This window comes from Sceloporus undulatus, chromosome 3 (assembly GCF_019175285.1).
Source record: "Sceloporus undulatus isolate JIND9_A2432 ecotype Alabama chromosome 3, SceUnd_v1.1, whole genome shotgun sequence".
Classification (NCBI taxonomy): Eukaryota; Metazoa; Chordata; class Lepidosauria; order Squamata; family Phrynosomatidae; genus Sceloporus; species Sceloporus undulatus.
Window position 1 is genome coordinate 204008830 of NC_056524.1, and position 13405 is coordinate 204022234.

The 13405-nt window shown below is 37.8% G+C and overlaps 1 protein-coding gene across 2 annotated transcripts in view; it reads right to left on the reverse strand.

Moving 5' to 3' along the window:
- Positions 1 to 7082: 7082 nt before the first annotated feature.
- SHOC2 (SHOC2 leucine rich repeat scaffold protein) overlaps positions 7083 to 13405 on the reverse strand; it is a 71027-nt gene continuing 64704 nt past the window's right edge. For both annotated transcript variants that reach the window (XM_042458614.1, XM_042458613.1), the window contains exon 9: positions 7083 to 12745. In XM_042458614.1, coding sequence (XP_042314548.1) covers positions 12537 to 12745 — 209 coding nt within the window. In that variant the 3' untranslated portion in view covers positions 7083 to 12536. The remainder of the gene's footprint in view (positions 12746 to 13405) is intronic.

Consider the following 13405-nt stretch of genomic DNA (forward strand, 5'->3'; position numbering starts at 1 on the left):
GTGACAATGGTTTGCTAAAGTTTGAATTGGTTGCAGCTGAAGGCAAAAAGACTAGGCCTCAGACAAAGTGTTCAAGGACAACGGATGAGACAAAATGTAAACAAGACATATTTTTCTGTTTGTACTATGATTGTTCCTGTGTTGCATGGCAACTTGTGGGAAAGAGGCTGGACCACATTGTGAGAATGTTGTTCTTATGAGAGAACAAGACTGATCTTATGTTCTAGTTCTAGGTGTTTTTTTTTCCTGAGAATGGACTTTAAGAGAAAGATGTGTTGTACAGTTATTAGTTATTAATTTATGTATATAGCAACTAAGACAATAAAAGCCCTCTGAAGAGTGAAGCCTGCTATAGTGTTTGTTTCTTTAATTAAGCAGCTGTTTCACTAGTCATTGTTCCAGCAAGCTGAAGTTGTAGACTGCTTTGATCCTGAGTTCCAGAAGAGACTACATCTACATCCAGTTGGTACCAGTTCGGAACCACGGGGCAAGAGACATCACCCAAAACAAATTTTTCTAACAAGATGGGCTGGATTACAGCTCTAAGGAAGTGATAACTGCTATATGGTGTCTAAGGGCTACTGGAAACTTAGAGAAAGTAGCAGACCCATATTTAGGACAGAGGGAATCCATTTTGTCTCACCACAAGAGTGCAAAAAGGAAAGATCCACAACAACCTTAGAAATTCTTCAAAGTTCAGTATACAACAAGTGTAAGTTTACTGCTTTACATAATCCTTCTAGTGACCATGACAGTTAACAGCTTTCGGAAATTATGCACTTGATCTTGCCAGTAAAAATAAGCTGGACATAGATGTTACCTAGGATGTTTTGTAAGTCACCTGACTGGATATGATTGTCTTCTTTTCATAATTCTTAACATTTGGCAAAAGCAGCAGCACTAATTCCAGTAGAACCATTCCTTTCCTCAGCTTCAAATGTGATCATTTTGAGTATAGTTAGGAATCCAGTGGTTGGAATCCTGTTGATGACACACTCAGGTGTGTATGGTCATGGCAGATGGGAGAATTCAGCACTACCATCCATCACATGCCCCTCCCTGTGCCACCTACCTGTTTGCAGACAGGGCACATCACTGCTTGGTTATTCAGTGGTCAGGGGGGAATGGGAGCAGCAGGTGGTAGCTGGCCATATTTTTGCAACAAGCTGCAGGAAGAAACTGGCACCTTCCTGGACCTCCTGGGTCCAGGTTTCCTCTGGAGGTCATTAGGTGATATCATCTTCCCACATCCAGATGCTTCCTTTCTGGCTGCCCCCTGTATTTCCCTGGCCACTGAATGGTCATGGCATGGTATGCCCAAACAATCGATATGGAGGTTGAGCTCAGGAGAAAAAGAGGACACTCAACTACATTTGGTGGACCCTTTTGCTCCACTAGTATTATGCAGGATCACAGCCAAGATTACCAACTAAACCCAACGTCTTTTTTTTGAGTCAGTCACACTATTTCTACCATCTGATGGTTATCCCCGCCCGGTGGCAATAGGCATAATCAGGAATAGGGGACTATGGAGACTAAAACGCTCCCTCACTAAACAATACAAAAATAGGACGCACACACCTGCCTTGACCTTTCCATAGAGACAGAAAACTGAACAGGTGAAGCTCAGTGTTATCAGATGAGAAAATCTTCATATCTTCATGTCAGATAGAAGTTTTTTCAGCCTTGTACAAAAATATGTGGTTTAGCCATCATAATGTAGTGGCTTGAATGTTAGACCTGCTCTCTGGAAGTACTGGGTATGAATCCCCACTAAACCATGGAAACGTACTAGCTGACCCTGGGCAAGTCACATTTTCTCAGCCTAAGAGAAAAGCAATAGCTTATTTCCTCTGAAACAAACTTACCAAGAAAGCCCTATGACAGGGCTACCATAAGTCAGAGTGGACTTGAAGGCACATGGTAGAAGCACAATACAGTTGGCCCTCCATATTCACAGATTCTTTATTCACAGATTCAGTTATCCATAGCATGAAAATATTTGTGATAATGTAAATTCTTAAAAGCAAACCTTCATTTTGCCATTTTATATAAGGGAGATCATTTTACCAACGCATTATTATTAATGGAAATTGAGCAACATGGATTTTGGTATCCACTGGGGGGTGGGGTGGGTGGGTGTCCAGGAACCAAGCCCCAGCAGATACCAAGAGTCCACTGTATTTAGGAACTCCCAAATGTCTCAATATGGCATTTGTTTGGACAACACAGATAGAAACCATTCTCAACAGTGGTCAGCAAATCTTAAGGATGAGATACATGAAATACATTAGTCTGCCCTTCTCTTGGTCTCACTATCTCCATAGGGACATCTGGTGGGAACACAGAAGACAGCCTTCTGTGCCATTAATCCCAGACTTTGGAATTCCCTCCCTAGGGAGGTTAGGATCTTCCCTCTTTGTTGGCCTTCCATTAGCAAGTTAAAACTTTTCTACTATGACAGGCTTTTAGGAACCAACTGCAAGGGCTTTTAACAGTGTGCTGCTCCATTGATTTTTATCTTTGGCCTTCCTAATGGATTTGTCTTAAAAGGCTTTGAATCTTTGAGCAGTGTACTTGCATTTTAACTATATTTCGTAAGGTTTCCCTGATGATTTTGTATGTTTTCATCTGAATTTGTTTTAATTTTCATTAAGCCTCAAGTCTGTTTTGTGGGAAATGCAGGATGATGATGATGATGATGATGATGACGACGACATCCTTCAAGCTGTGTCATGCTGTCTGCTGATGTTAGTTCTCAAGGTCCCTCTGGTCACATCCCCCCTCAACTGCTTATTTGGATCAGAGGTGGAAGGAGGCTATCTTCTTTCTGCAATTATCTTTGCACATTGAAGGCTCCTTGGGAAATAGGAAAGGTCGAGGTCATTTCTTGATCTATATGGAGTAGAAGAGAGGAGACCAAGCACTACTTTAGGGTAGACTGCTGCTGTCTGTGTTTAGAAACTGGGCATTGCTGAGGACTGCAATTCTCAGCTGCCCTAGCTAGCACAGCTAGCAGTGAGGGATGCTGAAAGATAGTTCAAGAACATCTGGAGGTTCACACCATTCCTATCTTTACTGGACACATTCTAAGTACAACCCAAGCAGCTCTGAGGGAAGTACTGCAAACTGGTAGTCTGGCAGCATTAATGCAGCTGAGAATGTGCATACCCCTGCCCAGGGAGGCCTCCACAGTGAGACACTGCAAGATTTATCTACCATTACAGCATCCTGAGATAAAGTTGCTGCAAAGAAGATTTTATTGCCCTTAGGAAGAGGTCAGAACCAAAACATGAAACTGATTCAAATTACAAGAAAAAAGATTCCACCTAAACATTAGGAAGAACCTTTTTTCCTTTTACTGCTAAGAGCTGTTCAGCAGTGAAACAGACTGCCTCCAGAAGGTGACAAGATTCTCCAGCTTCAGAAGACTTTAAGCAGAGGTTCAGCAGACATCTTTTTGGAGTACTGTAATTTATTCCAGCATGGCAGGGGGATGGAGTAGATGGCACATGTAGTCCCTTCCAAATCTAGGATTCTATTATTCAAAAAAGCAGAGAAACAACATGGCACAGTTTGAGTAGCTATGAAGCACATTACATTTGGGTAGAGACAAGCAGAGACAATTGGCCAAGAGATCTAGTTAAACAGAAAGCTACTTGATGATTCAGAATCTGCATTACTTTGGAAATGTAAATGTCTCCCAAGATAGGCTTTCAGAAAGCTGCAGCTATTTTGAAGGCAGACGAGGAAATGTTTTCAAATGTTTTTAACAATAGTAGTCTGAGCGGTTTACTTTATATCAAGAGGTCAGTAGCACTTGAATACTTCACCCAGGCTACAGTATTACACAGTTAACTGAAAACAGACCCCACTGAATTCAATGAAACTTTCCTCTGAATACATATGGAGAGGGAATTGGACTGTCCATTTGCTACCTATCTTCCCAGTGTGTTGCTCTCACTTGTCTCCTCCTGCCATTCTTCAGTATATCAAAATGTATTTTCAGAACTTGGAACATTTGTTTTTCCTTTTGGAATAGAAAATCCCAAATCCCAATGCTGGCTTGGGGACCCTGGGAGCTGGACTCCAACAAAAAGAAGTTCCACCAATATTCTGAATACTGTATATATTTTATGAAAATAACAGGCATCAGGTTCTTAAACAAACAATATTAATGTATTTATTAATCAATATTTATCTCCATTACTTCGGATTTATCCAGAAACACATGTGAGGATCAATTATATTAATTATGTACTACATTCCAATCACATAAGAAAGGATATTATAAGGGTGGGAAGAGGTATTATACAAGTGTTAAAATGTGTGACAGAGGTATCTGACAGACGATGAAGACCTGTTAACTGCATAATGCCATATTCTGTGAAATTTGGCACACTTTTATCTTAGTGAAACCGTACAATTAGAGGGATCACAGAGATATGCTAAAAGCCCATCCACATGAAAACAGTGATGAACTATTTGAAAGGATAATTAAATGCCACAATCTGGAATAACCATCTGTTCATTCAGATTAAGGACCCAAAGCACTATTACTTGACACTGATTTCAAATCGCCAGCTGTTAAAGCAACACCTACTATAAAATGTCTCTGAGCAAGCCACAGTGATCACCCATTTCTTGGAATTTAGTGAGCCCTTGCTCCTGGGAGAGGTGATATCAAATAATATCATGGCTCTTACCTACTTTTAAATGTTATCTATTAGTTTGTTTCATTTAGCTGGTTTTTGTTTCTTCAGCAAGTTCTTCCTAAGAAACTCAATGGGAATTTAAAATTCTTCTGATATCAAGTTTGCTCTCAGCTTTTATAAAGCAGATGCACTCAGCAATCTCTCTTAGACATAAACTGACAAGGAAACACAGGAGGCTGCTTAGTAGCTGCTTCATCATTTTTCTTACCACCATTTTAATGCCTTCCCCCATGTTTTTTAGGTCTGGAAAAATGAGTTGGAATGGGGAAATGGCCAACATAGCCCCTTGTTCCCTCAGTCAAAATGAGGTCTTTTAACAGCTGCTTTTAATTTTAAAAAGAAAGAGGTTTGCATCCAGAGATTAATTTGGGTGAGACCAGAGCTCTTCTGTAAAATGTCACTAGAAATTTGCTAATAATAAACTAGGATGATACTAACCACAGAAAAAAAAATTTAAATTCTATTTTCTATTTCTATTTTCAGCCATAAAACCTAACATGCAACACCACACACACACACACAAAACACATGTTCAGGATTGTCATTTGAAAAGCAGCAAACACAGTTGGCCCTCTGTATCCACAGATTCAACCACCCACAGCTTAAAAACATTTTTTAAAAATAAATCAATTCCAGAATAGTGTTGTTTTCCCATGGAATATTTCACTGAAATTAGCCTCCACATTTTTATTCCAGCAATGACATGTAGAGTCATTTACTGACATATTGTAATCTTTATGGCCCAGCCTACACATATCAAGAGCAATGCCTGGCCAAGAGCGCTGGAGATTGATACAAATACAAAAGGAACTTTGAAGTAATTCCACAAGTTTTCACTGGTGCAAAGATCATTAGCAAATGTGATGTATGAGATCACTTTGAATTTAGAAGAGATGGTTGCCTGTACAAATACAGTCGACTAGATACATACACAGGTGGCAAAATTATGGTTTGGAATATCAGTTTGAATGTAGTAAAGATAAAATGCATAATATTCCAGAGAACAGCAACCAAGTGAATCAAATTACACAATGTTCCTGTGCTTACTGCATGTGCTAAGATCAGTATATACATACTTGTCATTCAATGCTATATGTAAAATTTCCTACATGGAACAAATGTCTATATGGGCATTTTCATGGGTGAATAAACTCTGAAAGTGTGATTAACTTTAGGGTCTCTTCAGACATGGGAGAAACATTTAGTTCCTCCGATGGAACATCTGGAAACAACAGCCATGCAGACATCAGCAAAATAAAAGGTGATACAATAAATTTTTCTATTTCTGTTACACTGCATGGAATGTCACACACACATTTTACATACAGAACCAAGTTTTGCACATTACCATTCAAACCATATCATCGTCTGCAGCAACAGACAGAACTATCAGTTTGAGCAGCTGGGGATACAAGAAACATCTAGGCTTTAGTAAAACCTTACCCTTTCAGAAATAGGAACCATAAGTTGGTGTTTCTTTGCTTCTCCAGCTACCCATATTAAATTCAGGAGACCAAACAAAATCATGTGATTTGTAATTTGTACATTAACCAAGCAAGAAATGCTATTGTAGGTGATTTCTGTTTAATCCAAATTATAATTCTGAAATAGATTTTTTTTTTCTACTGATATAAGTCCTTTGCATTCAGTACTCATCTTCCCAGTCCTTGTTAAGCCACAATAAATCCACACAGCAGGCCTGCATTATCCTTATTATACACCAATGAGGAAACTGACAGAATTGATTTGCAAAAGGCCACAAAGAAGGTCAGAGATAGTATAAGAATGACAGAGGGAATGACAGGGAGGAAAAGGCAACACTATTAATAGCTGGCACTCTTGACTGGTTTTACACCTCAGCAGATGTAAAATTCAGGAAAAGTTTTAAAGCTCTGGTTTAAAACAGGTGTCAGGGTATTTAAAAGAAACACTGAAGAGCTTGCTTCCCTTATTTATAATATTTCTGGTAAAGACAGTCATGTTTTTTACTCAAAGCAGCTTGCAGGCATCTGCTTATGTAATATTTTCACCAAATCTTCTGGTTAAGTTAAACACTGTAAACATCGTTCAAGTTGTAGTCTTAAACTTTCTGCGAAAAAGCATGAATTTTCAATAGGTGGATTCAGCCCATACTGCCTCATATGACATAATGAATATGATCTGGAAAACATTTTGGAAAAAATTGTAGGTTTTGTGTGTATTCTTATAAGGAAAGTTAGTTGACTCCAGGTGATGTTCCATCTTTTCAATATAAGAGATGATGTACCAAAGTCTCCTGCAAAGATTTGTTTTTTCCCACCTACCAAATGAAGTGATCCAACTAATTGTTTCCACTGTAAGACTTACCAGAAATAAATAAGAGGTAAAGGCTTTTAACCAAGAATCCTTTATAAAGATCTACATTTTTACACAACTTGCTTACTTTCAGACCAATAATTGTCATGCAACTTTGGAAGTAAAGGTTAATATACATCAAACCTCCTTCAATGCCAAACAGATGGAGGTCCTCTTTGAAAAATGAGGGCTTATGTAATGAAAATCAAAAATGTCAATCATCCATAATACTCCATACACTTAAAAACAATCATAGACTTCACTACTAGAAAATGCCCCAACAGACTCAATGCAGCTCATTTACAAATATACTATTTATAATGAATACATTGATACAGTATGACTTATAAAAAAGCAAGGCAATCTTTTATAGACATAACAATCAACATTACAATAATTCAGATAGTACATTTTTGTAGACTGTTTACACACTTTCATTTTCAATCACAAATCAGTGAGGCCTTATTATTAAACAGGCAGAATCCTGCACTGTCCTGCTTAAGACCCAAACACTGCAATAATAAACAGAATCATTGTTTTCTTTGTAGAACAACAAAAAAGCCATCCGATTTTTTGCAGATATCATCTTTAGTAATTGTCCTACATGTGCCTTTTAAAGTTGGTGTATTGTGCAAATTACTGCCAAGTGTATACCTAATTAAAAGCAAGTTCTGACATGCTTATTAAAGATACAATGGATGTGCAATATTGACTATACAAATGCTTTGCTCCATTTAGGTTATTTAAGAATTACAAAGACATTCTTCTTCTGATATGTGAAGAAAAAAACTTCTCCAGTGTCCCATCCCATAAAATTAATTAAGTAAAAAATGTTATTTTGGAATTTGTCTGCCATTCCGATATAAATTCAACCACTACAGTTCTCTTTACTTAATACTTTCCAAAACAATTTCAGGGAGCTAGATTTCATCCTAGCTCAACATAACTGCAAAGATAAATAAATAAAGTCTGAAGCATCAAAAATAGCAAACACTGCAAACTTTCAGTAGAAAGCAAATTTGAAAGCACCCCCAAAGAAATGTGGGCAAAGGTCTTTAAAGTCAATTACACAGCCTAATTACTTCTTTCCATCTCTTCAGCCTGGTCTTTAAATGTAGCATTTTAACTGCTATTAACATTCCATGAGTGGTATACTAAGATGCATCCATATTCTGTCCTAAAAGGAGTCACAGTGCAGGTTATGTCGTCTTAGTGTCTTGGTGTTTTAACCCAATCTTAAGAGATGGGCACTGGATTATTTTATTTCCCCCTAACTAAAGCACAGTTGAATAAATCCTCCTTTACAGTTGAATCTATATGGCTGATTCAATGCTGTAAGGGTGATATGTGCTGCTAGTTAAGGTTACATCTCTCCTATTTGCCTCTGAAATTATGCCAACTATTCTAACACAAGTATACAGCTACTCCAACAAAGTAAATCATTAACGACACTGCAGCATTAGCTAAGGGACAACTATGTGCATAACATACCAATTAAAGATATTTTACCTCTACATTTCATGACAGCAATTGGAGGACAGTACAGGACCCGCAGTAGCCACAGCAGCTACTTCTATGGGCCAGTACACACTGTCAGGAAGCGGCATCCTGGCGGCGATAGTAAGGCACGGGAGCGCGCACCAACTGCACTCTCCCGAGCCTTACGATGTGTGGGCACTGCCATGTTTGTGCAGCCACACCCATACGGGGTGTGCATCCATGACGTGCGGGAGCCTGAGTGCCCAAACTGCTCTGGGTGGAAGAGCCGACATTGCAGCCCTTATGATTGCGCAAAAAAGGAGCCGCCTAGAGCGGCTCCTTTTAGACAGCATGTCTGTGCTGCAGCACCTGCATGCGGATGCTGCAGCACAGATGTGGGGCAAAGATGGGTGGCACGGGGACATCCGTCTGTACTGCCCCAATGCTTCCTAGATTGGGACAAAGTAAGCAACTGCTCCCTGTGTTAGGAATATTGGAGGATATGCACAGACTTGCACCAAAACTCATAAAACAGACTGAGAAAGACTGTCACAATTTCTGAAGTCTCCTTTAAAAATTGGGAATTGAACTAATTACTGAAGGCATATTATTACAAGAGCAAAAGAGACATTTATTACCTCTTCAAAAAGATTTTAAAAATCAGTTCTCTAGATATGTTCTTATGCCTAGATAATGTTTCAGTATCACAAATCCATTAATTTCTTTGTTTTATTTATCATGTTGTAATCCAGGTTTTAAACTTCAGTTCATACCTCCTTCATATATTTAAGTTGGCATTCTCTAACTGATTAAAATCCATCAGTTTGTCAAGGAAAAGTACCTAACCCTGGGTCATCTAATCACTTTCAATCTGAAAGCCCAGTTTTAAAATCAAATGGCAATTATTTTCATGATGAAAGAAACATAGCTTTTTGAAGCACAGAACCTATTACTACTTCCCTGTAAATCTATTCCCTTTGCATCCTGCACATATTATGGAACAAAACTGGAGAGGGATTTGGGAGCATGGATTCAGTGTTTAACACTAGAATGTATTTTGACTCTTGTGCACATATGATGCTGAAGCATAACTGTTTCATTATGAGTTGTTTAAAAAAAAACAGTTATTTCTAAGTGTATCAATGAATAAATAAAACCAGTTTCTAACATGCAGGCATTCTTCTAGAGAGAAACAGTCAGTCATATAATCCTTGGCAAAATGAACAACGGTATTAATATATTTACACACAAAACAATCAGCTCCACAGAGCAGCAGAAGAAGCCATCTTACTAGATGTATAATAACCTACTTCAATTCTTTACAAGTTTCTAAAGGGATTCCTCCAACTCTGCCTAGTACAATTTTCAGTCCATGGCTAAACTCTTGCTTGAAAAGAAACAGATAAACAGTTGATTTGAAAAGGTTATCCCCACCCTAAAATAAAAGTGCATGTGGACAGTACATAAAGACATATGTACTGAATCAATGGAACAAGTTTACAGCTTCAGCATAAAGTGGACTTTAATTTTTTTAACCACTACTACAGTCATCTTTGTATTTTCACACTTAAACGCTCAGACATATAGCTTGCACAAAGCTGAAACTATACATTTTTATAAACAACTATCTAAAGTGAAATAGTTATTAATAGACTTTTTAAAAATTTGAATTAATGGCATGGATCCGGAATTATATGTGAGTAACAAGGCCAGTGGAAGTGGAGTTCCCCACCCAGTTCTCACCATGGCAGCCACCTCAAAATACTACAGTATGTGTTGAGTGACTGTGGCGAATGAGGTGGGCTGTGATGGAGGGAGCTGAAGGATGAGCACCCATGATACATATGGAAGGTGCCTCTGTCTAGGCTTCCTCCTTTCTCCTTATCCCCCTCCTGCACAGAACCAGCCACTCAATTTTCACAATTTCCCTGTTCCTCTGTGTAGCATTTTCAAGGAGCTATGAAGTCTGGTTCTGACAGACTTGATAACTCTGAATCCAAAGCAAAAAAAGCTCTGTAAATCCAGTGACATCTAGAGTAGTTTTTACTACTAGCTCAAGCCCTTTAAGGTTTTATATTTCTACCTGTCTTTCTTAGGAAATTCTTCTTTGCCAGTGAAAGCACTATCGAATGCTAAATTCACCTCAAAGAAAGCAGAGCAAGGCAGTTATGATGGGTTCAACCCTCAGAAACTCAGAAGCATCTAAATCTCACTGAAAATAATGAAGACTTATAGAGCAATCTTAAGCCCATTTGCTCAGAAGTACCTGTGCTTATGAGTCCAGCCTTATGAGCACAAGCAAAAGCTTAGGTCTTATTGATATCAATTGGGGGGGGGGGGGATTAATTGCTACCTTCAGACAGTGCCTGTTAATTAGATCATACAAAACCTTCAAGAGATGGAAAAAATCATCTGGCAATTATGACGTAAAATTTGTTCAAAGGATACAACACTCTCTAAATTATAGCATCCCAGAAGCAAAACTATCATAATGAGTTGACAAATAAAAATAAATCTATCTGGAATGTAATTGCTATATGAGCTTCCAAAAGTGAAACTTGAAATGGTACCCTAAGTGTAGTAGCAAGTGTCTATTTCACTGCAGCATCATTAGCCCTTTGTACAGCTATGAAAATGACATCAATTGTATGTGAACTACATTACTGTTTTTCTACAGAATGAACAAGTTCTAAATACAAATGAAAAGGTGTCCTTTTAAACAGACTAGGCTTTAATACTGAGATTGACAGAATGAGGTTAAGAATATAAATCATGGTACTGAACTGATTACTTTGAAGCAAGTGTCCCAGGTGTAAGGAAAAGTGCATTTAGTTCAGCAGCAAAACAGCACAGCATGGAGATATTGTGCTAGGACACAGACGGTCCATAATAATGGAAGGATGTACAAGGCAAGGCAAGATATAAAACCAAAGTAACATTGCCAATCAATCATAAATCTTACATATACTGCAGTGTTTCAAAGAAAGACACATTCATTAATTTTACAAAGACCAGGAAAAAAAACCTTACAATTGCCTGTTGTATTTTATATCAACACCACCTTATACAGTACAGTATATACATTTCCTCATCTATTAGACCTTAACAGAATATGTAGCTTTTCAACAAACCTGTCAATTTTAAAATCAGAGTGTACTGTGTGTGCTAAATGAAGCCAACCATAAAACAAATGGTTCTAATAGGATATGCTTAAGTTACAACTGATAACTGAAGAAACCAGGACTTAAAATGAATTCAGGCTTTTGTTGGACTTCATCTTTTTCCACTTACCAGTTGCTCATGATTTTCTTTTAATATAAATCAGTCAATAAAAGCCCTCGGCATAAGCACAAAAATTCTAGATATGATTAAAACAGAGTAAATCAAAAATAATAATCCAGGGATTTACTCTGTCTGTAAACAACATACAAGACTATTCGCTCTGAATCTTGAAGCAAGTTAAAAGATCTCAAGAACAAATTATCTCAAAGGATTTTTTTTTCATAAAGAATGTGAGCTGAGGGAAATGATAAAGAAAAGTTCATGATACCAATTTGGGGATTATTTTTTTTTTTACAATGAGAAGAGGACTCAATCTAAAACATTTTGCCCCTGAAACTGTTCAGCAATTGTATGGCAATTGTATAAAGTGAATCCCCAGTTTCCCAGACATCCATTAAATTCAACAAAGAAAATTTAGACAAGCATTTTACAAAGAAAAAAAAGTAAATGGCTATGTTTCCTCTATGAACAGAAACACATAAAAGTGGTCTTAAATTTGCCTGCTTTATATTATTTATGTTTTATATATAATATAATATACATTCTATATATTATATTATATATACACACATACACAATACCAATAATGCTCTATGCATTTTGTACAGTGTATGGGACAAGCCAACTTCTATCCAATCCTGGCACCATGTGGCCTAGATAATATTATATACAGAGTGACACTCCCAGTGCCTTTTATATTTTGTACATCAATAGGGCAGATATCCATCAGACCATGGCACGATATGGTCCCTGCATCTTGAGGAACTGGATGATAAAAGAAGGTCCACCTGCAACAATTTGAGCTGGAAGGGTATTGAGTGGGCAGTTCTCAATGCTCATTATAGACAGTTTACTGCAGAGTGCTAATTCAAAAGGTAGACTGTTTAGATGGGGGTTGTCATTTAGATACAATTCTTCCAGATTCTCCAGTGTACCTGTAAAAACCAAATAATGTAATTAGCGTTTTGTTTTCTTTTCTTTTCTTTTTTTTTTCCTTTCCTTTCCTTTTCTTTAAAGGCAGTCTGGACTGAAAGCAATTCAGACTATCCAGGAAGAAAAAAACCAGATCATGACTTTCTAACACAAATGTAACTAGCTCTTCTGTCCATTATCAAAGCACAGCAAACTCCTTTTCTCTATACTAGCCAAAGAAGAACTGAGAATTCAAGAGGCATTTCGCCTGCAGCTACAACAGAGTTCTGTGGCTGACATGCAAAGAAAAGCCAGTCCAGAGAAGAGCAAACCATTGTGACAATTTAACTCCAAAAGTCTACTTTAAAAGACTGTATTATGCAAAAGGTGTTATAATAGGGGAAAACTCTGGAAAGGGTACATTAAATTGGCGTAATATTCTGTCTGTGCTTTCCATTTTAGAATTCTTGATAACATCATCCAGTGCCAAATTCTTAGAGGAGTGGCACTGATGTAACTTCAGTGCACTTTTGGTAACTGTTCCTCATGAATGTATTCTAAAGCTACCTGTCTGGATATTTCCCTAGAAGGCTGTGAGTAGGACAGAACTGAAGTACAGCAGACAGACATAACACCAACATATATAGAATGTCTCCACTATCTTGCAGACAGCTGAAACAATA